General features: G+C 48.7%; 1 protein-coding gene across 3 annotated transcripts in view; it reads right to left on the reverse strand.

Annotated features, from left to right (window-relative positions):
• The window catches only part of PWWP3A (PWWP domain containing 3A, DNA repair factor), a 102,098-nt gene that overhangs the window by 54,101 nt on the left and 22,381 nt on the right, over positions 1–25,616 (reverse strand). For all 3 annotated transcript variants that reach the window (XM_029613229.1, XM_029613228.1, XM_029613230.1), the window contains exons 6-8: positions 14,829–14,951; positions 14,501–14,571; positions 9,111–9,196 (exon numbers count right to left, since the gene is read on the reverse strand). In XM_029613229.1, coding sequence (XP_029469089.1) covers positions 9,111–9,196; positions 14,501–14,571; positions 14,829–14,951 — 280 coding nt within the window. The remainder of the gene's footprint in view (positions 1–9,110; positions 9,197–14,500; positions 14,572–14,828; positions 14,952–25,616) is intronic.

Raw genomic sequence — 25,616 nt, forward strand, 5'->3', positions numbered from 1 at the left:
ACTCACTATAATCAGTTTCTCTACAGCTCAGCTATCCTGGGATCACTGTTCCAGTGCCTGAGGGACTACAGCCCAGCCAGGCACTTCCAGCTCACTACTGCCACCTCTGGTGGTTCAATATACTGTTTAATAAAAGATCTAGTGTGTGTCTGTCTCCCAACTCTGAGCCTGACCGGTGGTCCCTCTCGGGATCTTCCCCCGGGGGTGTGGTCATCTGCCACCGGCCCAAGGATCCACCCACAATTATCACAAACAACAACAGGCGGTCCACGCAGTCCGTCCAACACCAGGTTTACCCCCTTGTTGTCCAAATCCTCCCTGCACCACTTTGATCCCCAGTTCTTTCAGAACTTGGTGGGGGGGGGGGGGGGGAATGAAAGGCCATAATTCGTCCTTACAGAACAATCTCACCATCCTAGGGTCATCTCCTTCCGTGAGAGGAACCTCCTCCGCATCACTACCCACTGGGCCAGTCGCAGAATCCATGGCCTGACCAGTCCCCTGGTCAACCCTCAGATCCTCCTGGGGATCATCGCCTTCAGATTCTTAAGAGTACTCCTCCTCCGCTCCCGATTGTCCCAGGCCAAGCAGGCGAAGAATACCCCCCGACCTGGGAGGTGCCTCGGCTCGAGGCTTCTGGGTGGCCGACCGCTTACCTGCCACTTCCTTCTTGGCAAGGTAGGCCTCATGCAGCAATAATACAAAATCTGTGGAAAATCCATCGCATTCCCCAATACCTATAGCTGCCATGTCCTCCCCTGGTTCCGCTGCCCCCTCTCTACCTTCTCCAGACTCCTGCTGTACTGGAAAAATGGGGGGTGGGGAAGAATCCCTGCACTCCCTCCTGGGCAGGACAGGTACATCTGCCTGTGGAGCCCCTCTGCAAGGCCCCTTTTCCTCCAGAGGCACAGCTACAGCAGACAAGGGCTGCATTGAAGGGTGATCCCCTCCCTCCCCGCAGGCTCGACAGACTTTCCAGTGCTCCACGCGAGGCGGCATCAAGAGAGACAGCCTGTGGCTAAAAATAAACCCAGAGCAGGAGAAAAGCAACTCTCACACTGCTGCCGATGCTGTCCCAGCTCGGGGTGCTGAAATCGCACGAGCTGTGTGCCTTTTTCCTCACCTCGGAGTCGAACACAGACTGTGGCTGCCGAAAGAAAAAGGTCTCCACTTAAGAAACAGCCCCCGAGCAACCCAAAGAAACAAAGGGAAGTTATACTTTCCTGCTTCTGGGTGCTCCTGGCTGTTGCAGACAGTCGGACTGGGTGAGGCGGCCTCAGGAGGAGTGAGGGAACCAGAACCCCTGGCTGTCCCGCCCCCTGGAATCAAGGGTCAAGCCTGGCCAGGGATTTCCAACTCCCTGCTCACCCAGAGAGATGGCCCACGAAGGAACCTAACACCTCTGGGAGCACATCTTCACCTCTTCTGTCTTCTTTTTTAACTCTATTCTAAATTTAACAATCAGCTTAAAAAAAAAAAAAGTCAAGTTCAGACTGCAGGTTTGCACTTCTGTTATCTGCTGGAGACAGATATACTGAAGGACTGCAGGTGGCACTCTCTGTTAAGTAGCAGTGCCTGAAAAGTTTTATTCTCTGCCTCCATCTGCTGGACTGATCTGGGGTATGAACAGGAATTATTTTTTACCTGATAATTTCCTTTTCTTGAGCCCACTCAGACTAGTCTATGACCCTCCCTGTATTGCTACTTGAACAATTTGGAATGGACTTGAGGAATCTTGATCGGAGTGGCTCAAGTTACAAGTTTGTGCAAGACTCTGCTATCAACTTGTATAAGTTGAGTGGTGTACAATAGTAGCCTAGTGATTAGAGGAGCAAGATATGAACCACGGAAACTAGGGTTAAGAACATAAGAACATGCCATACTGGGTCAGACCAAGGGTCCATCAAGCCCAGCATCCTTTTTCCAACAGTGGCCAATCCAGGCCATAAGAACCTGGCAAGTACCCAAACCCTAGGTCTATTCCATGTTACCATTGCTAGTAATAGCAGTGGCTGTTCTCTAAGTCAACTTAATTAATAGCAGGTAATGGACTTCTCCTCCAAGAACTTATCCAATCCTTTTTTAAACACAGCTATACTAACTGCACTAACCACATCCTCTGGCAACAAATTCCAGAGTTTAATTGTGCGTTGAGTAAAAAATAACTTTCTCCGATTTGTTTTAAATGTGCCACATGCTAACTTCATAGAGTGCCCCCTAGTCTCTCTATTATCCGAAAGAGTAAATAACCGATTCACATCTACCCATTCTAGACCTCTATCATATCCCCCTCAGCAGTCTCTTCTCCAAGCTGAAAAGTCCTAACCTCTTTAGTCTTTCCTCACAGGGGAGCTGTTCCATCCCCTTTATCATTTTGGTTGCCCTTTTTTGTAACTTCTCCATCACAATTATATCTTTTTTGAGATGCGGCAACCAGAATTGTACACAGTATTCAAGGTGCCATGGAGCGATATAGAGGCATTATGACAAGTAGGGCCAAGGCATAGAACAGTGAAAGAAGATCCTGACTACCCATCTTTCTTTTGCAACGCCTAACATAGATTGAAAGGCAATTTACCAGATTGAGGATTTTGACTGGAAAAATGAAAATGAGGAAAATTAGTTCTTACCTATTAATTTTCATTCCTGGAATACCTCAGATAAACCCAGATAACTGGGTTTTGCAACCCTACCAGCAGATGGAGGCAGAGAATAAAAGCTTTTCAGGCACTGCTACATAACAGAGCATCACTTGCAGTCCCTCAGTATGGACTTGTACCCAAGTCAACACAGAATGAAACTCCAAACTCCTCCCCCCTCCAGGGTGAACAGAAAACAAATTGTTGGAGCCCCCTGAACTGCAGCCCTCACATTTAACAAAGGAACCAAATGCCCTCAGTCCTTCCAGTTCGACACACACACACACACACACTCTCTCTCTCTCCAAATCCAGCCACTTCTGGTGCGCGAATATCCAACCAGTAATGTTTGGTAAGAGTGTGACGGGAAGACCATGTCACTGCCCTACAAAATTTCCTGTGGTGACACTAGCTAACACTTTGCCCAGGAGGCTGCCTGAGCCCTAGTGGAACTGATTGACCTTTACAGATACAGGCTGAAACAATAGTTTCCTTCAACCATCATGCAATCATGGCCTTAGGTGCCTTTCTTCCTTGTCTTGCTCAACGGAGCAAAGAAAACAGATGATCTGATCGCCGAAAACTGTTAGACACCTTAAGGTATCGTAATAGAGTCCAACAAACATCCAATAAGTGAAGCTCCTTCACATGTGGTGCCTCAGACGCCAAATGCAGAAATGCCAGAAGCTCTACCATCTGGTTGAAATAAAACAAGGAGACTTAACTTTGGCAAAAAGGAAGAGCTGTACTTAACAAAACCCTGTTGTCCATAATCTGTAGACAATGATCTCTAAACAAAGCTTGAAGCTCCCAAGTCCTCCTGGCTAAACAAATCATCACCAGAAAGACAGACTTCAAGGTAGGGTCCTTCAACGACATGTGTCGCAAAGGGGAGGTCCACATAAAGCCCGCAGAACCAAAATTAAGACTCCACAATGTGCACATCCTGTGAACTGGTGACTCAAATGCTTCACACCCTTCAGAAAAAGCACGATGTCTGGAAGAGAGGCCAACAGTCTCCCTGTAGCTTACCTCAGACATCCTAAGGCTGCCACCTGAACTCAGAGCAAATTGTAGGCCAGATCCTTTGCTAAGCCCCATTGCAAAAAGGCGAGGAATGTCCACGCGCAAAGTCTCCAGACCTTCCTCCAAACACCATAACTCAAACACTCTCCACACTCGGGCATAGGCAAGGGAAGTGGATGGCCTTCTAACCTGTACTAAAAGTAATAATAATAGTCTGAACGTACCCTTTCAGCTGCAACTGCCTCCTCTCAAAAGCCAAGCCATGAGACAAAGGTGATATTCCTGATCTGAGAAGATGGGCCCTTGCCAAAGTAACCCCTGCAGATGAACCAATCTGATGGGCCAACTATAGTGATGAACCAGATTATGCCACTCCAGCAGTATCAGAACTACCTTTCTTGGGTGTTGCTCTATGCGGCACAACATATTGCCAATGAGAGACCATGGAGGAAACATGTATAGCAAGATTCCTTTGGCCAAAGTAGAAACAGAGCATAGATCCTTTTGGATCAGACTTCTCACCTGTGACTGAAGAACTAGACCACCTTGGCACTGTCCCGACCCACCTGGTTCGAATGAGGTCTAAGGCCTCTGCAGCCAACTCCCATTTCCTTGGTCCAACTGCTGCCACTGAGATAATCCACCTGCATGTTATCCACTCCGGCCACGAGATGCTGCTATCCCTGTGAGATATTGTTCTGACCAGACAAACAGTTCCTGGGCCTCCTGAGCCACAAAGCGAATTTCAGTCCTGCCCTGACAATTATTATACGCTACTGGCATTGCATTGTCTGAAAAAGCTCACCATCCTGTCCCGGACATCAGGAAGGACAAAAAGCAATGCACTGTGAACAGCCCTCGTTTCCCAATGATTGATAGCCCCAGACGATTCCACTGCCAACCACAGATCTTGAACCATCGGTTCCTGACAAACTGCTCCCCAACCTTTGAGGCTGGCATCCATGGTCACCAGCACCCAAGTCCAGAGCCTTCAAATCCACCCTTTTCTCCAAACTGGGACAAGATAGCCACCACGAAAGACTAGATCTGGAACTCCCCTGAAATAGTAAAGGAGTGTGAAACTCCTATGACAGCAGATTCCAATGGGACAAAAGCAACCTCTGCAGGGGTCACGTGAGCAAATGCCCAGGGTACCAATTCTAGTGTAGATGCCATAGAACCCAGGACTTGCAAATAATTCCAGACCCTGGGCACTGCAAGCTATAGAAGATAGACCACTTGCAACTTCACCACCCTCTCCAAAGTAAGGAACACCTTGCCCATACAGGTATCGAACTGCACCCCCAGGTACTCCAATGACCGGGACGGTACTAGATAGCTCTTTGCTAGGTTTACTATCCAGCCCAGGAACTGTAACATCCCCAAGACCCGCCAAATTGACGACACTCCAATTCCAACTTCACCCAGATGAACTTGAATCTCTTCCTTTCTCAGTGCTGCAACCACTACCACCATCTTCTTTGTGAAAGTCTGTGGCACTGCCGCCAACCCGAAAGGAAGAACTCTAAACTGAAAATGCTGCCCTAGCACCATGAACTGTAGAAACCTCTGATGCTCTGAATGTATGGGGATGTGCAGATAGGTCTTCATTAAATCCAAGCAACACCAGCAACTCCCCTTTGCAGACTGCTATCACAGTCTGCCATGTCTCCATGCGAAAACACAGAACCCGCTGTGCTACACTGACCTTCTGGAGATCCGGAATGGGCCAATAGGTGCCCTTTTTGGAACCACAAAGTAAAAAAAAAAAAAAAAAAAAAAAAAAAAAAAAAAGTACCTTCCTTGGCCTTGTTCCTTCGGTGGCACTGGCACAATCACGTTCAGATGGTACAGCTGATGCAACGTATCCTGAACTTCCTCTTGTTTGATGTGCAACGGGACAACAGACTTCTCTGACCAGTCGAGAAGCAGTCTCTTGTTACCTCCAGGACCCATTGATCAGACGTGATCTTGGTCCACTCCTGGTAAGAGAGAGTTAAGTCTCCCTCAGATAGCTTCCAAGGAAAAGTGAAACAGCCTGACTTCATTATGAGAGTTTTCCTCCTCTGGTCCCTTGACTGGAGTTATCCTGTGGGATTCTACAGGAGCCTCGAAAGGACTGCTGCTTTCAAGACTTCTATTTCTGCAACAAAGCTGAAGAATTCTTGCTGGACCAAAATCTCCTCACATCCCAGAAATGGGTGCGGGATAGGTAAATCTTCTTGCCACTCTTATCCTCTGGCAACTTATTCCCCTTAGACTCCTGCAAATGCTTCTTCAGTTATTCCAGATCTTCTCTAAACTGTTTCCTTTTAAAAGGAAGATTACACAGTTGGGTCTTGGACTAAAATTGCTGACCAATTATGCAACCACAAGAGTCTGCATGCTACCACCACTGAGATCATGTTCCTGGCAGAGGTCCAGACAAAAATCACACAGCGCATCCGACAGATAGGCCACCCCGGCTTCCAACCAGGCTGCCTACTTGGAATCATCTGCAGGGGTAGCCCCCTTCTCCTGCGCCTTCTGCACCCAGTGCATACAGGCCCTTTGCATAAGGTTAGCACAGATCTCTACCTGAAGTCTCTAGGCAGAGTCCTCAAATATCCTTTTTAACTGAACCTCCAGTTTTCGGTCTTAGGCATCCTTCATTGCAGCCGACCCCACCATGGGGATGGTCGTCTTCTTAGTCACTGCTGAGACCGAAGCATTCCCCTTAGGTAGCATCAAAAACTCCAAGGTCTCCTCTGGCAAGGGATACAACTTCGCCATTACTCTGCCTAGCTTGAGGTCCAACCTCAGGTGTATCCCACTCCCAGCTTCTTCACCTTCTTGGGCAAAGAAAAAGCTTTTGGAGGTCCACGTAGCCCATCCAGACTCTTCCTGAGCGACTTTAATCCCCAGCTCTTCCAGAACATGGGGAATAAGGGGATGCAATTCCTCTTTCTAGAATAAGTGGACAACTCTAGGGTCATTCCCTTCTGTGACCAGAGCCTCCTCTGGGTCAGGCATGTCCATGTTCACATCCAGATCGATATCCATGGGGCCATCCTCAGGATCACCTCCATGATCCTCCTTGTAGCTTATCAGAATTCTCCGAACCCATGGAGATCTCTATCTCTTGAAGGGTGTCCAAAACCCTCATGGTGGAGAAGACCCCCTCGACCTCCCATGCGGATTCACCTTAGCCCTCTTAGAGAAGCAATGAGACTTCTGGGTCAGGAGTCGTTCAGCTCCCTGTTCCCCTCTTGGCCAGGTAGGCCTTGTGGAGAAGCAGAACAAAATCTGTGGAGAAGCCCTCAAATTCACTGGACCCGCTATCCACCATATCCTCAGTGGACTCCCCCACCTCTTCATGTTCCATCAGCGATAGCAGGGGAGAGGAGTCTCTAGGCTCCCTTTAGGTTGTCCGCTTCCTGCTGTGTGTATTTAACACGGCTGCTGCACCATCAGCCCTACCAGGAGCCTCTGTAACGGGTCCTGCCAACTGGGTGACTCACCTGCCGCACTCTGCCTCTGTGGAGGTCCCCCCCAGAGGGACAGTCCAAGCAGAGCGTGGTTGTATTGAGACATGCTTGTCTCATACCACATGCCCAACAGACTCTCCTGCACTCCATAGCTGGCAACATGCTTTCACACACATGTGGTGCGATCGCTCCTGCACACCCTGAATAATTGATTGAATAATAACCCGCCACTGGCACAAGTCATACCCTCCGAGCTGCCCCAGACCTTCCTCTTACCCCTGTGCAGTACCCGATAGGCCTCTTACTTTAAAAAAAAAAAAAAAATAAAAAAATGTAACACCATGTCTTATAGAACCACATGAGAAAAGTATACTTTCCTGCTTCTGGCCATCAGGTATGGGGTGAGGGAACTAGGACCCCTGGTTTTCAATCTCTCCGGATGCTGCGGGCTGAGTCAGATCAGGGATCACCAACTCCCCCACTTGCCTGGCTCTACCTGAGGGATGGCCCACGAAAGAACCTAATACTGCAGAGGAAACACATTATCTGCTTTTTCTGTCTCATTTTCTTTCTCTTTCAGACTACAGGTTTGCTCCTCCATCAACTGTTGGAGACACAAATACCGAGGGACTGCAGGTGGCACTCTTGGTTAAGTAGCAGTGCCCGAAAAGTTTTTATTCTTTGCCTCCATCTGCTGGTAGGGATGCAAAACCCACTTCTCTGGGCTGGGGTATGAACAAGAACAAAAAGCTAATCATGAAAAACACATTGGCAGTATATACCACGAAAAGAGCTATTGAAAATCTCAACTAATTTATCTGAAAATGTGAACAAACTAAAGTGGCTTGTGTGGAAGGGGGACATAACCCACTGTCTGGACTGATCTGGGTACGTATAGGGAACATTTATTTCAATCCATGTTGGTGCTGTCTAATGATATCACCCACTTGTGTGGCTGAATGCGGCTACTTGTTCATGGAGAAAGTACATTGTCCACTGAATAATCACAACTACATACATTTACAGGGACATTCTGTAAACAAGTCACAGTTTACAAACCTGAGGCCTTTAGGGTTCCTATATTTGGCTGCTCTATGACTTTTAGATCAGCCCCAGTGTAATTGGTAAAACATTTTGTACAAATTAAGTTATTACCCAGAAAATAGGCAATAAGAAGGGGTGTTAAATTTTTCATTTTGTTTGTTTTGTTTCTTTTTTTTTTATTGTTAAAAAAAGAAATAAAAATTATGAGGGAGGGAAGGAGCAATCTCTAGTCACTCCTGCCCCACCAGGGATGAGCTTAGAAATGGCACCAGCAAACAGAAGTTGGTGCCGTTGTTAACTTTTCATACAAAATGGTTCTGGCAAGCCCAGATCCAGCCTGGCACCATTTTAAATGGGAAAAATAATGAACAGTAGCAGTGGCCTTGGTCTGCTGGCACCATTCGTAAGCATCATCACTGGCAGGGCAGAAGCAACTGGGGATCATTCCTACCCAATGAAGAAAAAGAAAGATATGGTAAGGGGGCCGGGGAAGACTTCCACTCCAGCATCAGTGGCAACGAAAAGTTTTGTAAAGCATAACCAAGGAACCTGAAATTTTCTTCTCTTTCATTTTAAAAATACATTAAAACACACACCACACACCTCTCTGTTAGGAAGTACTTGTAGATCCTTCCAGGACTGCTGCATTCCACGGCCCCAGCTTAAAGAAGGGCCACTTTGACTTATGGTGCACTGCATAGCACAGTGTCACTGTCACTCAAAGGCCAACAATAAAGCCACGCAGGCCGCCACTTGTTCTTGGAATGTGTTGGGGATGGCTTACTACAGTGACTAAGTCTGCACATTTGCCAATCACTTCAATGCGATCTCCAAAAGCCTATCAAGATTGTTCCATTTCCATCGCATCATTCCTCACACAAAGTGAAATCCATACAAGCTGAACAGTGGCCCAACTTCATGACTTATATTTTACCTCTGCTTTTTCTTTGTGGGATCAGACAGGCTCTCTTCAATGAACAGAATACTTGCCTTCTTCCTTTTTCGCTTCACATTTTTCACCTGTTGGAAAAAAAAAAAAAGAAAAATGGGTTCAAGACCAGAATATAGAACACACAAGCAGAAAGTTCTGCTCCTCTGTGCTTTATAGATGGAAACGATGCAAAAACTGAACGGTAAGTCTGGGTGGCACGATGGTGGCACAGGTGCAGTCAACGCTCTGCAGCTCCGTTTCCACTTTTCACTCATTACCTGTTTCCTTATCCAAATGCCTCCAAAAACGGAAAGGGTCTATCCTCCAGAGCCTTCCCCCCGTGACTCCTATTGCAGCTTCGAGTGAACCTGAAGAATCTGGCGTGATCTGCGGCGAGGGAGAGCTGCAAGATCCTGCAGACAAGGCAACTCCGAGCCCGGACCTATGAGCCCCCCCCCCAGTGCAGAAGGTTGTCGCAAGAAGCGTCTCGGCGGTGCAAGTCAATGTGTTGGGCCTGCCTACGGTGGAGGGGTTGCTTATTAGCCCGGTACAGTTACTGCAAGAGACATCTTTCCAGCTGGAGGGAACCTGCATAAGAGGTGAGAGCGCTCCTCTTGCCCTCTCTGTGGCTGGCTTGCCAGCCTTGGAGTCGGAGGAGGGATTACCCCTTGTGGGTCTGCCCCGGGAAGGTCAGGCTGGCATGAGTAGTGAATCCTTGCATATTCCCTCCCAGCTGGAGGTGGTGACACTAGAAGCAATCTGGGATTTGGTTGCTGGTTTTGGGAAGTCCCTCAAATTGCTTAATACTAAGATGGATTGTTTTTCCTCAAATTATTTCCAAAAATCTTCTGAGTTGCAAGAGCAATGATTCTCAACTCAAAAATCTCCGAAACTGCCAACGGTTAAATATTTTCAGGAATTCAATGTTTATAACAATCAAAGATCGCAACACTCTTTCTAGACGAATCAAATATTTGGAAAATGAGACATTTAAATTTGCGGTTTTTGAATTTCCCAAAAGTGTTAGGGGGGATACCATCTGTGACCTTAGAGAGATTTTCAGGATGTCTTAGGCTTCTCTGAGTTAATACTTGCTATCTTCTCCCCAACATGTTATCTGCTTTTTCTCAAAATGCTGAAACTCAATTTCCTAGCGAATTCTACCTTGGAGATTTTTGATCATTGTACTTTGTTTCCTTTATTTCCTCTACTGATTTGAGTAATGTAATGCAAAGATATTTCAGAAATCTCTATTCTCAGTTTTATGGTCAATCTGTTAGGATTTTTCCTGACTTTGCGCAGGCTACTCAACTTAGAAGGAAAGGCTTCCTAACCTTAAGGCAGGAAACTATTTCTTTAGGTTTCTCTTTTACTTTACATTAACCCTGAGAGTGCATTAAGAGCAGATCTGATTTTTTTTTTCCTGCCTGAACTGAAAGCTTTTTGTGAAAACTACAGGACCTGTAACCTCTTCCCCAGTGTTTAAATAGTTTATGCCATATATTGCTGTAACAAATGTATTTCTTTGTTCTGATTATAATTTGAAAATCTACCTTATAAATGGGCTCTGACCGACGGCCCGCAAAGGCGCAGTAGAGAGCAGCTCTACCGTGCATGCGCGGGCGAGCACGTCAGAGCCGAGCGTGCCCGAAAAAAAAAAAAAGCGGCGGCGAGAAGCAGGAGTGGGAGGAGCAGTAGCGGCGCCACGCGCACGGGAGGGACCCCCCCCCCGGAGATCTTCCGTCTGCCGGTTGTGGATGATCTGAAAGGGGAGGGGATTGAGAGAGGGGGAGTGACTGAGGAGAGGGAGGAGAGAGTGAGGGGAAGGGGAGAGGGAGGAGGGGGAGGAAGGGAGAATGGGGAGAGGAAGAGGGAGGGAGAATGGAGGGGGAGGGGGGGAAGGGAAGAGGAGAGGGAGGGGAGAGGGAGACTAGAGGGAGGAGGGAGAATGAGGGGGGAGGGAGTGGGAAGGAAATGGACCGAAAATTTTTTTTTTTTAAATGTAGCCCGTTGTTAACGGGCTTAACGGCTAGTCTATACATAAATTAAAAAAAAAAAAAAAGGGTAAATCTTAGAACAATAAAATGGTGACCACAGTTCTTATGACATCTTTTGGACTTGACCCCTCATTTGCTATAAGAGAAGCTTCAGGATTTAATCTTCCATTATAATCACTGAATAGTATAGGAAAATTAGTTTCTTACCTGATAATTTTCGTTCCTGTAGTACCACAGATCAGTCCAGACTCCTGAGTTTTTCCCCCACTCTAGCAGATGAAGACAGAAGTTTTCAAAACAAAACTCCGCCTTATATAGGATGGTGCCACCTACAGTCCGGCAGTATTACTCAATATCAAAGCAGAATGGCTCAAAAAAACCACCATAACTATGTACAATAACTCTTCAACAAGAAAAAGAAATAACCGGTTCACTTAACCCTCCTAGGAACTGAACCTGTAGAAGCACTTGAGGACTGTTCGAAGGAAGTCCAGGTAGTACCCTTCTCGGATGATGGCTAGGACCCACTTGTCCGAAGTTATCTTGACCCATCTGTGGTAGAATAGGGTTAGTCTGCCCCCTATGGCTTCTTCCCTTGGATGGGTCGGCTGAATCTCATTGTGGGGTGTGGCTGGGGCCTGGACCCGAGCTGGTTCCCCTCCTGCTGTGTTTGTTCCGAAAGGACTGGTTCCTGCCCGTAGGGCGGGGCACTTGGTAGTTGTTCCTGTAAGGGTTGAAGTGCTGTGAGCTTCTGCCTCTGGAGGGCCTGGGAAAGGAACGCTGGTTTCTCTTCGTCTTGTCTTCTGGTAGACAAGGTACTGGAGAGTCGCCCCATCTATTAGCCAGCTTCTTTAGTTCGCTGCCGAACAGGAGGGATCCCCTGAAGGGCATTCTTGTGAGGCGTGTCTTGGAGGAGGCGTCAGCCAACCAATTTCGCAGCCAGATTTGTCTCCTGGCTGCCACTGTGGATGACACTCCTCTGGCTGCCGTGCGTACTAGGTCGGAGGCAGCGTCAGTGAGGAAGGAAAGTGCCGTTCCATGTCTTCCCCTGGGGTGTTGTTCCTGGCTTGGGATAAACAGGAACGTGTCACCACGGTACAGCAGGTCGCAATTTGTAGAGACATGGCTGCCACCTCAAAGGCCTGTTTCAGTATGGCTTCCAGGCGGTCGTGTGCATCCTTGAGGGCTGCTCCTCCCTCCACTGGTATGGTGGTGCGCTTAGCAACCGCGCAAACTATGGCGTCCACCTTGGGGCATGCCAGAAGCTCCTTGGTTGCTGGGTCCAGGGGGCACATGGCCGATAAGGCTCGACCCCCTTTGAATGAGGATTCCGGCGCATTCCACTCCAGGTCAATTAGCTGTTGTGCCGCCTGTAAGAGGGGAAAATGGTGGGACGTCTGTCGAAGGCCCTCCAGCAGGGGGTTCATTCTAGGTTCCCCCGGGGTGCCTTGGCCCGGGATAGCGAGTTCCGACAGGCATTGGGATACCAGGTCCGGAAGCTCATCCTTTGAGAAGAATCGTCTCATGGTTCGATGCGGCTCCGTCCCCGAGGGGAGTTCTCCCTCCTCGAGGGGCTCAACTTTTTCCTCGGAGAAATCCGGGTCCCCTTAGGTGGGGCTTCTGGATGGTGGGAGCCTGTGCCTAGGCCTCGAGGGTCCTGGGGCATGAGGGTCTTCCGGTGCATATGGATGGCCGGCCTGGGGTTCAGTCTGCATCTTGACAAAGGCGTGAATCCCTTTAAATAACTCCACCCAGGAGATCGATGCCGGGTCTAAGTTGAGGGGCGCCGGTTCCCTGGGGGTCCCCGTCTGTGGGCCAGCTAGGTCCGGGGTGCCCCCTGAGGAGCTAGCACTGGGATCCGGGTGGGACTGGCCCTGGCCTGGGTCTCCCAGGGCCTCCTCACAGTGTGCGCATAGGGTGTCCGCTTCCTCGCTCTGATGTGGCATGCAGGGCAGAGGCCTTGGGCTTTTATGCCTATTTCTGGAGGTGCCACTTCTGTGGACACGTAAGCTGTTATGCGCTCCATTGCGTCTGGTATATGCGCGCCGGTTTTGCTCAGAGCCGTAGGTATGCGCCTTGTACTGTGCGCGAAGCTTATGCGCAGAAGTTTTAATGTGCGCCTAAGAATGCGCGCCCAAATTTTGTGCGCCTATAATGCGCGCCCAACTATCGGCGCCTACAATACGTGCCCAAAAATTGGCGCCTATAATACACGCCCAATTATTGGGCACCTAACTTAAAATATGTGCCCAGCTATTTTCGGGCGCCTATAATATGCGCTTAGCTTAATTTGTGCGCTCGATCGGGCGGCGAAGAAGGCCAAGATGGTGATGGCGAGCGTGCGGGCAATATGGCGACCTCCTTGGAGGGTCTCCACGTGGGCAGACCCTGCTCCTCCTCGATCTTCGGAGACCGGTTAAATAGAAGATGTACCCCTTACCTTGTCTTTGGCGCTTCCTGGTTTCGTCCCGGGCGGTCTCCAGCTGCAGGGGGAGAGGGTAAATACCTTCACCGCCGCACTCGAGGGGATGCACCCGCTGCCTCTCAGCCGCGCCCGAACTCCTCTCGCTCGGGGGCTAAGTCCTAGCCGCGATTTGGCTCCGGACCGAGGCTGCCTCTATGCCGCGCCCGAACCCTTCTCACTTGGGGGCTAGGTCCCTGCCGCGATTCGGCCACCGGACCGAGGCTCTTACCTCCGAGGGACCACGGAAATCACCTCGGGAAACTCAACTGGGGGAGGGACCCGAGGGTATCACCGCAGGAGTGCGGGGCTCGTCTTCAGGTAGGGTTTTGTTCTTTAAATTTATTCTAATGCTCGGCGAGCGTGAAGATAGCTCCTAACTGCTTTGGAGACGGAAAAATACTGAGATTCTGCACTTCCTGCAGGGGTATATGTACTAGGTGCTGACGTCAGATTGAAATCGGAATCAGTCTCCAACTGCTCTCAGGAGCACACTATACCCATTGGTCCTGAGTCCATCTGCTACACGCTAGGAAAATGAGAATAGTTTTGGAATCTGGACTTATATGCACCATACACTGGTCTGAGGTCCTCAACTAAATGTCATTAAAAAAAAACAAAAAAAACCCCCCAAAACTTTGTATAGCTGCACACAGTAATTTCCAAACTGTACATCCAGACTCATTAGTAAGTCTCAAGAGTATCTGTAGAGGACATGCTACCAGGGATAGGACCAGGGAGATCTGACATAGCACTGAAGGTACTGCATCGACGCTGATATTTTGAGCTGGATCCTAAGATTTCCTCATGTGTAGCCAAGTGAAGACCAAATGAAGAAGATTGAGAAGTACTGCATTAGACATATTTAGCAACAAAGGAGCACTATGCTTTGTTGAATACAAGACTTCAAAGTAGACAGAAGCTGCTATTCTTACCACAGCTGGCCAGTAGGGGTACTTCTGGAACTTGCACCACACCAGTGTCCCAGTTTCTACAGACAATGGCTCTGAGGAAAAATAAAAATAAAAGCATCAACTAGGATACAACTTGCATGTAAAATTATAGAAGCTGATTCACTTTTTCCCCTCACAAATCAATCACAGACCCTCTTAGAAGAATTGGCAGATTCAGTACTTCAGCACAAAGGTTGTCCAACATGATTTCAGTAATGGAGACTGTATTGTTCTACACAAGTTAAACTTCTGCCCAAACCTGTGACTGAGGGACGGACGCACAAACACAAACTTATTTCCTTCTCCACACCTTGCTGCAGAAGAACACTGGGAAGCTCCTCATCTTCCTCCTTATCCTCATCCACCCAGGTGCTGCTACAAGGCGGAGTTTCTGTCATGCTAAACTCCATGGATAGATCAGAGGACAGGAATTCTGTCAATGAAGTAAGAGTTTATTTTCTTCAGCAATACTTAAATGCATTCATCTTGGTTAAAAAACAAAAGTTCAGCACCAAAACTTACCATGGGCCTTAAAAGGGAAATGCTCATGATAGTCTTATCTGCTGTGTAAGTTTTTATGTTGCTTTTAAGATGTCTAGTTGGGAGCTTTTGAGACAAGAGGATTGATCCCGCCTATAAAATTCAGCAAATATTCAAAAAATGTCTTCTAATTAAACTAAGCCACCTTGAAATATATTACTAGACAGCTGTGTGCTCAAAGACAGCAAATACTTTCCTGGATAAGGAGAAATATCCTAAAAAAGATAGTCACACTATGGCTGGCAGCTGGGAAAAGCTGGGCAGACTGGATGGGTTAGTTGGTCTTTCTGCCATCATCTAAGTTACTTTGTAAAGGGGAAGTTATATCTATATGGCCTATTACAGGACAAAATTATACTCCCAAAAGGGGAGGAAAAAAAACCCAAAACACCTACTTTCTTTACATTTAAAAGCTGAGCATGCTTAAGAGGACTACCAAACCTATGAAATTTTTATCCTTTCAACGCATTTTTTTGGGACGAAACTGAAGCCACTTGAAAGAGGAGAACGCCATCATGCCAGTTTCCACTTATCCTGATCATTTTTTTTTTACACCACTTTTCCTGCTGTGGTAAAGCTTCATGCTGTATATTATTGCGTCCCTGTGATTCTATTTCTTGCTATTACTGTAGTACATTAGTGTTCCATATATTTATAAAAAGGCAAAAAAAACCCCACCCACCCAGCATCTCTGCATTTGACTGGAGAAATTACTTACCTGATAATTTCATTTTCCTTAGTGTAGACAGATGAACTCAGGACCAATGGGTTATGTGCTCCCTTGTTAACAGATGGAGAAGGAGTCAGGTTTCAAAGCTGACCTCACTCTAGATACACCCCCTGCAGTGACCTCTGCCATTCAGTATTCTCTTCAAAAGCCACTATGGACATACTAATGAAAAACTTGATTAGAATTGGATACAACTTTGTAACTTGCTTCAAAAACTAGAGACCGCAACTGTACTCAACCAAACATAAGCGTTGGATCCCAGCAATACTACAGATGCCCTGGACTAGGGATACGGCGACGGCTTACCCATAACCACATGACGCCCTCGCCTGGGCAGTCACGGGTGGGATGCTGAGTCCATCTGTCTACACTAAGGAAAACAAAATTATCAGGCAAGTAATTTCTCCATTTCCTAGCGTGCAGCCAGATGGACTCAGGACCAAGGGGATGTACAAAAGCTACTCCCAGGAGGCTGCCCGTGGTCCGGTTAGCACTGCCCTCGCAAAGGCTGCGTTCTCTCGGGCCTGGACTTCCAGGCAATAGAACTTAGAGGAGGTGTGCAAGGAGGACCACGTCGCTGCTCGACAGATGTCGTCAGGAGACAGTAGCTTAGCTTACGCCTAGGACACTGTCTGGGCCATAGTGGAATGAGCTTTAACCTGAAGGGGGTAAAGGCTTCCCTGCCTCTACATAAGCTCCCGTGATCACTTCCTTGATCCAGCGAGCTATGGTAGCTCGCGAAGCCGCTTTGTCTTGTTTTCTTCCCCCACCCCCCGTGAAGAACAAACAAGCGGTCTGCCTTGCGTACTGGTTCTCAACGTTCCAGATACCACACTAAAAGTCTACCAATGTTTAAATGCCATAGGAGGCGGTAGACTTCCATGTCCTTGTTTCTATCCGGGGACAGTGCGAAGCTTTACTGTTCCTGGAGTTCAGAGATGCAACGAGCTGAGCTCATTGCCACCAAGAATACAGTCTTTAGTGTTAACAGGCGTAGTGACAAGACTGCGCAGCAAGACTAACCCAAGTGAGGGAAAGGGCCTTATCATTAGCAGGACCCACAATTTGGAACACAATGCCTCCAGAGATCAGATTACAAAGTGATCTCAAGGCATTTAAGAAAAGTTTAAAAACATGGCTTTTTAAACAGGCATTTTACAAGGAGACGGGAGAATAGAAATTACTCAGGAAAAAGCAGATAAGCACCAACACACAGTACCTTAGGATGATACAGCAGAGTAGTCTATGAACCCCACATCACAACTAGCATATTGATAACACTATGTATGATAAATTACCCGTAAAAGTACTTTCAGTACACTCGGTCATGACCCACTTCTCTAAAAATTATTTTGCCTAATGATTTATTGTAACCGAACCTTTGACGGCACCTGTTAGAATGTACTATAGTACACTTTTACCTACATTAAATTTGTGCCTACATGTAAACCGTTGCGATGGTATATAACTTAGCGACGGTATAGAAAAGATTTTAAATAAAAATAAATAAAGGCCCTGCTAGGAGTCCAATATTAGATTGAGGCTCCATAGGGGGACCGGCTACTTTAAGGGTGGTCGGAGGTGTTTAACCCCTGTTAGGAAACGGGCCAAGTCCGGATGAGTCGAAAGGCGGGTTCCATTCACCTCGGTCCTGAAGCAGGAGAGGGCCGCCACCTGGACCTTCAAGGAGTTTGAGGGACAATCCTTTGGCTCAGACCATCATATAAAAATTCCAGAATCATGGGGATCTTGGCCATTCGGAGGCAACCCGCATTCCTCTCACCAGGCCTCAAATATTCTCCAGATCTGTACGTACGCCAGAGATGTTGAGAACGTCTGCGTATGGAGCAAGGCAGCGATTAAGATCTCCGAATATCCACACTTCGTCAGGTGAACCCTCTCAAGGGCCAGACCGTAAGACAGAATAGAGTTGGGTCCTTGTGAAGAACTGGACCTTGCTGGAGAAGGTCCCTGTGCGGGCGGAGACAAAGGGGACTCTCCTCGAGAAGCCTCCGCATGTCTGCATTCCATGGGTGTCTGGGCCAATCCAGGGCCACCAGAAGGACTAATCCTCTGTGGTGTTCGATCTTGCCCAGTAGAAGCCATGGAGGGAAGGCATAAAATAAGTCCTCCTCTGGCCAGGTCTGGATGAGGGCGTCGATCCTTTGGGAGTGCTGATCTTGTCTGCAACTGAAGAATCAGGGGACGTCACAGTACATCAATGGATGGGGGCCCCATCGATCTACTAGGAGTTGGAAGGCTCTGATCAACAACGTCCATTCCCCTGGATCCAGGCTCTCCCTGCTCTGACATTGTCTTTTCCCGCGATGTGGGAGGCCGAAATCCCTTGTAGGTTTAACTCCACCCACTCTATAAGGAGGAGATCTATTTTCAGAGACACTTGGTGGCTTTTGGTTCCTCCCTGGCAGTTGATATAGGCTACCGTTGTTGCGTTGTCCAACATTACGCAGATTGCCTGTCCTTGGAGCCTATAGCTGAACTACATGCATGCTAATCTGACTGCTCGCGCTTCCAGGCGGTTTATGTTCCAGCACGCCTCTTCCTCAGTCCATTGCCCCTAGGTTGTTAATTCTTGACAGTGAGCTCCCCACCCTTGGAGGCTCGTGTCCATCGTGAGGACAGGCTTACACCCTTACTTAGGTGAACTTCCTGTAGCCACCACTGGAGCAGAGAACATACTTCCATCGGTAATTGGAGACGAATTAAGTGGTCTTGAGACAGTGGGTTCCAACATGACAACAGGGAGCGTTGGAGATGCCGCATGTATCCCCTCGCCCACGGTACTACTTCCAGGGTTAACGCCATGAGGCAGAGGACCTGGAGATAGTTCCACACCCTGGGGCACATTGTGTTCGTCAACAGAGGCACTTTGTACATCAGTTTCCTTCTCCTCGAGGGAGGGAGGAAGGAAGGGAGAAAAACCTTGTCCTTCTTGGTTTCAAACCAGACTCCCAGGTACTCTAAGGGCTGGGAGGGCTTGAGGCTGCTCTTGTCCATGTCCACGACCCGAGTTCCTGTAGGAGGGACCTGATCCTGCTGGTCACCTGGAGGCTCTCTTCCAACAACTTCGCCCAGATCAGTCGCCCAAGTAAGGGCGCACCAGGATCCCTTCTTTCCTCATTACCACCACCACAACCACCATAATTTTGGAGAATGTCCTGGGGGGCAGTTGCCAGGTTGAAGGGCAATGCCTGGAACTGGTAATGGCAGCCCAGTACCACAAAGCATAGGAAACGCTGGTGGTCTTGACGATTGGAATACGAAGGTAGGCCTCCGAGAGGTCCAGGGAGGTTAAGAACTCTCCCAGTTGCACAGCCATTATGGAGCAAAGAGTTTCCATGCAGAAGTGAATTATCCGCCGATGACTGTTGACGCTCTTGAGATACAGGATGGGTCGGAATGAAACCTCTTTCTTGGGTATGATGAAATAGATGGAATAATGCCCTGTATTTACTTGGGGTGAATGTACCGGGATTATAGCCCTCAGACTGAGGAGCCTTAGCGTTGATTCTATTGCCAATTTTTGTGCTGGGAGTGGCAGGGTGACATCCTGAACCTGTCCAGAGGGATGCTGTGATATTCCAGAGCGTATCCTTCTTATATGATGTCTAGTACCCATTTGTCCCACATGATCTATGAGCAGTGGGTTGAGAAGAGGGATAGTCTGCTCTCTATCTCCTCGTCTCGTGGATGGGTCGGCCAAACTTCATTGGGAAGTTCGGATTAAACCTGAACATGTTGCGTCTGGTCTTCGACGGCTTCACCCTGCTTGCCCCACCTTATTCTCGGCTCCTCCCGCTTACCTGGGCAAGATGGCTACTGCCACGTCTACAAGCCGACCTCTCTGGCATCCCCGGAACAGCTATGGTGCAGCCCTCCCGCCATTGCTCCTCCCAGGTACCTACTAGGGAGCACGCGCGCAACCCATGTCTTTGTACCCACCCTTGGCGCGAACTTCGAGGGCGTTCCCTCATGCTGACGTCACACCATCCGGGTATATTACCTTCACTCATTTGCTAGCTCCCCGAGTTAGCAAGGACTCAAATCAGTTCCTGTCTACACTACTCTGCCGCTTCCATGCTGCCACAGGAAGCTCTCTCTCTGCCCTTCAGGGTTATTGCTAACCTGGGTACCCGCTCCTCGGGGGCCCTATGCTTTATTTCAGGTGCCTTGCAGGGAACAGGTACTCGCTCCTCGAGGGCCTGCTCTCCCTGCCTGTACTATCTACTTCATACCTGGTGGAATTGCATATCAACAGCAACACCTAGTGAGTACTCTAACTCTCAGTCTATCTCATCCACAGTATCTCCTCACTGGGAGACCTGCTGCGGAACCTCCTGATGTCATCTAGGAGAGAAGGGCTCCCTCTGCCGAGGGTCCCTGAGACTGCAACTACTGACTGCCTCACTACTGCCACCTGCTGGCTATCATCAAGCTGTCTAAATAAAGAATCTTCCTGTGTGTTTGTGTTGTACGAGTCTAGCCCAGTGCTGTGGCTCCTCACGGTGTTCCTCCCCGTGGGCGTGGTCATCTCCACAGCACCCAAGGATCCACCAAAACACACATTACAACAGAACCCAAACCTGTTCCTCTTTTTGGTTGTCTGTTCTGAAAGGACTGAGACCTTTCCAAGGACCAAGATATCTGAAATGAGGAGTTTCTGTAGGGCCGGAAGTACTGGGAACCCCTGGCCCAACCCCTCACGGGTGACGGGCTCTGCGACTTCTCTTTCTTCTCTTCCTGTAGCTGAGGCACTGGAGATTCATCCCGCTTACTGGCTAGCTTCTCCAATTCGCTTCCGAATAGGAGGGATCCCTTAAACGGCATCTTCGTGAGGTTCACCTTAGAGGTTGTGTCCACTGACCAATTTCACAACCTTAGCCATTGTCTGGCCACCATTGAGGCAACTCCTCTGGCCGAGGTACACACTAGGTCAGAGCTTGCATCCACTAGGAAGGCCGCGGAGGGCTCAATCACCTCTCTGGTATGCGCCCTGAGCTATCTACCTCTCTCTTGAGAAGCAGACACGAATGAGCCACCAACGCACAACAGGAAATGATCTGCAGTTCATCACTGTTTTGTCAAAGGCTTAAGGATGGATTCCAACCACTTGTTGTGAGCATCCTTCAAGGCCGCTCCTCCTTCTATTGGGATAGTAGTTCGCTTCGAGACAGCGCAGACCAGGGTGTCCACTTTCGAGAAACGCAGGTGTTGACCATTGGGACCAGAGAGTACAAGGCCTTCAAGGCCCAATCTCCTTTAAAACTTGCTTCCGGGGCGTCCCATTCCACGTCCGTCAACTCCTGGATGGCTTCCAGCATCGGGAAAAAGCGAGAGGCTTTCCGTAGACACATCAGGAAGGGGTTCTTCTTTGGTTCCGACATAAGGTCCGTGCCCAGAACTCCCAGAGTCTTCAGGATCTGGGAAATTAGGGCTTGTAATTCATCTCTGTGGAAAAATTGAAGCATGGTCCAGTATGGTTTCAGGCCTGGAGGGATTTCCCCGTCCTCCATCCCGCATCCCATTCGTCATCCGTGGTGTCTGGGTCCCTGTCAGGGATACCTTTGGTGAGGCGAGGCGAGGCATGCTGATAGGGCTGGGTGAGGCCTTCCCAGCTGGGGCTCGGCCCAGGCAGGGGCAGTAGCCGACTGTGCCTGAACAAAGGCTTGTAGGTCCTGAAAGAATTCCAGCCAAGAAAAGACCGCCAGGTCCACATTTAGCCCAGGAGGAACCGGGGTAGGGGCCGCTGAATTGCCATTTCCTGGGGAGGACGCAGCCCCGGAATTGTTCAGGTCCAGGGTGCTACCAGATAAGGTCGTGGCTGACCTATCCTCCAACTGGGAGGGGCTGGAGTCGGAAAACTTCTGAGAGTCCAGGCCTCCTCGCAGTGCTGACACAGGAAGGATTCCAGGTCAGACTGTGCAGCCCTAATATGGCTGGCAGCACAAAGGGAATGACGCTTGAGCTTTTTTGCTGCCAGGGCCATAATACTCTGTAGCTTGTGCATTCAGCCGGCTAGTGCCTCGAGCACACACAGACCCGCCTCGGTGCGTGTAAATCTAAGTGACCAATTGTGTGCGCGGTTATGTGCTCGTTAGGCAAAGGGCCAGCCTGCACCAACAGACAATGGCGTTGCACCAAACCATGCACAAGATGACGCCGCCATGGCTAGCTGCATGGAGTGCCCATCTAGCCTGAAGCAAGGCTTAGCCCATCGGGGGGCCACTCAACCTGCTCAGAAACCCCCTTCCCTTGCCCCAACAGGATCGATGTCGGTAAGGAACGCCGAGCAAGGAGACCGGAGGAAAGACTTACTGAATCCCCTCCAAATCTCTTAACAGGAGAAGCCCTTCGCTACTTACCTGGGCTCAGCACTTACCAGCTGAGTACAGAAATGGTCTCCAGCTGCGGGGCGAGAAGGCTTTGGCTGTCACCGCCGTCCTTGGCTTCCTGCACCCGCTGCCTTTCAACTGCTTCAGCAGCAAAGTCCACGCCGGAAACTGGCTACCAGACCAAGGCTCACCTCTGAGGGATCTCAGAGAGGACCTCAGGAATTCTCAATTGGAGGAGGAACCCTTAGGTATCACTGCAGGAGAGCGGGGCTCGATCTTTCTCCCAATTTAGAGATAAGTTTAAATTTCTTCTTCAAACTAGTGCTGCATTCCCGCTAAACACCGCTGCTGGTGTGGGGATAGCGCATCTATATCTGTTAGGAGACAGATACTGAATGGCTGAGGTCACTGCAGGGGTGTATCTAGGGTGACGTCAGCTTTGAAACCAGACTGTCTCCATCTGCTAGCAGGGGAGCACATAACCCATTGGTTCTGAGTCAATCTGGCTACACACTAGGAAACTGGAAATTCAGGAGGTTGCTGAGATCTTTATATAAAAAAAAAAAAAATGATAAGATATATTGCCTGGCCCAAATGAGTTATACGAAGCACTGCTTTACGTTACAGACAAGGTTTCACCCACTCAACATAGGCCTGATTCACTAAGGATTTTTTCCCCCCTTCCACTGTGTCTATGGGGAAAACGCTTACTGAATCAAGCCCTATATCTTATCAATGCACGGTTTTCCCCCTTTATTATATTCTATAAGTTTCATCCAATTAGTAATGAAGTTTAAAATAAAATTATGAACCTGCATCACAGATGACAAAAATAATTTCAATATCAAGACTATTTTGTATTAAAACATGTCTAGTTTTCAATATGGAGAAGTTACAAAATATTAACGTAAATGAACACAGAAGGCAATTTTCCAAAGCCATTTACCCACATAAAAAAGGGCTTTTTGAAACAAGCATGTTGTTCCGCAATGCATGGACTTTTAGCTACATTCAGCCATGGTGTTCCCAGGGGTATGGAGGGAATGCACCGCACCTAGTTTAGAATTTTCAAAACTAGGTGCATTGTTTCTGAAAGAAAAAAAAAAAAGTATCCACCGGAAAAAAGAGAAAAAAAAAAAAGAAAGGTGCAGATCTGTGGGTAATTTTTCCCTTAATTTTCAAAAGGGAAAGTACATGCATCTTTCCCTTGGAATACAAGAACATGCCATACTGTGTCAGACCAAAGGTCCAGCAAGCTCGACATCCTGTTTCCAACAGTGGCCAATCCAAATCACAGGTACCTGGCAAGTACCCAAATATTAAATAGATTCCATGCTACTAATGCCTGCAACAAGCAGTGTAGCCTGTGTTTATAAAAGGATTGGATAAGTTCTTGGAGGAGAAGTCCATTACCTGCTATTAATTAAGCTGACTTAGAAAATAGCCACTGCTATTACTAGCAACAGTAGCATGGGATCTTCTTAGTGTTTGGGTACTTGCCAGGTTCTTGTGGCCTGGATTGGCCACTGTTGGAAACAGGATGCTGGGCTTGATGGACCCTTGATCTGACCCAGTATGGCATGCTACGGAAGCTTGCATAGGAACACCACCTTGCTCCGTGGACCAATCCTCAAACACCTTCCAGACCCTCACATACGCTAAGGAGGTGGAAGACTTCCTAGCTTGCAAAAAAAAAAAAAAAAAAAAAAAAAAAAAGAGTATAAATAACATCCCTTAAGCTTTTCCTCTAAAGCCAAGCCATGAGACAGAAGTGAGCTGCCTGATCCAAAAATATGGGACCTTGATGCAGAAGGTTCGGGAGATGAATGAGCCTCAACGAGCCGCCTATCGCTAGGATTAACTAGGTCTGCAAACCAAAGCCTCTGAGGCCACTCCAGAGCCACATCTCCTGGGTGGACCTCCACGCACCGCAATATCTTGCCCACCTGTGGCCACGGCAGAAACACATACAGCAGAACATCCCTCGGCCAAGGAAGAACCAAAGCGTTGACTCCCTCTTCTCTGTGCTCTCTTCTACAACTGAAGAAGCAGGCCGCCTTGGCATTTTGCTGAGTTGCCAGTAAGTCCATGCAGGGATTGCCCCACCTTATTTATTATTTTTATATACCGACATTCAATCAGAGATCTCACATCGGTTTACAGTCTAAGTTTTGTACCTGAGGCAATGGAGGGTAAAGTGACTTGCCCAAGGTCACAAGGAGCAACACCGGGACTCGAACCCTGGTCTCCTGGTTCATAGCCCACTGCTATTCCTGTTCCCTTGGAACCTAAAGAGTCCAGAAGAATTCTTCGCCCCTTTAGGCCTGTCTTCAGATAACTTGTGAACCTTGTCTCCCAGATGCTTTATCAGCTCCTCCAAAAAGCAGCTTTCCCTTAAAAGGTAATGCTCCTGAGACTTGGATGAAGCATCTGCAGACCAATTCCTTAACCAAAGTAGCCTCCTCGCTGAGACCGCCCTCATCACAGCCCTAGAGGACGTCCTGATGAGGTCATACAGCACATCAGCGCCATAGGCTACCACAGCTTCCAACCACTCAGACTGCTTCGCCTTCTGGGAGCACAGAGACTTATCAGACTGCAGCTGCTGCACCCAATGCAGCCCAGGTCAAAGCACGAAACTGCTGCACACCCCAGCCTGTATGCCGAGTGCTGACACCTCAAAGATCTTCTTCAAATGGAATCCAAGCTTCCTATCCTGCAGATCCTTTAAAGCCGCCGCACCAACCACCAGAACAGTCGTCGTCTTAGTCACAGCTGACACTGAGGCATCCACCTTCGGGACTTTCAAAAGTTCCAGCATGTCCTCGGATAAGGGATATAATTTATCTATTGCCCGGCCAACCTTCAGGCTGGACTCCCAGAGCATCCCACTCCCTGACCACCAACGTCTTGACAGACTTATGAAAAGGAAAAGCCTTCACTGGACCCTGTAAGCCAGCCTTGACCAGGTCCACATCCTCCTGATCAGACTTCTTCTGGAATCTTTATTCGTAGTTCCACCAAAACATAGGGGTTCAGGGGTCCCAACTCTTCCCTATGGAAGAGACGCACCACCTTGCAATCATCCCTGTCCATAGGTGGGCCTTCTCCCTGCCCCTCCCCCCAGGGAAGGAGCCACGTGGGGAGGATCCGAATGCACCAGAACGCCAATATCTGATTCCTCAGACAGATCGTCCACCATGATGCTCTGCGAGGGTTCCCCAAAAGCTCACCAAACCCTAGTAGCCCCCAGCCTCCCTGTGGTTGTGGATTTCTTTTTGGGGTGTAGCCCAGAGGAAGCCTCCAGCTTGGGCCCCTGCCGCCTCGTGGCTTTTCGGGCCAGATAAGCCTTGCGCATTAAAAGCACAAAATCTGTTGGAAACAAGGAAGACCTAATTGAATCCTCTCCCAGGAGGTCATCTTCCACCCCCGCCTAGTTCCCCCGGCTCCCCAGGGCTGCACGGGGCTCAGATTG

Source organism: Rhinatrema bivittatum, chromosome 8 (genome assembly GCF_901001135.1).
Source record: "Rhinatrema bivittatum chromosome 8, aRhiBiv1.1, whole genome shotgun sequence".
Taxonomy (NCBI): Eukaryota; Metazoa; Chordata; class Amphibia; order Gymnophiona; family Rhinatrematidae; genus Rhinatrema; species Rhinatrema bivittatum.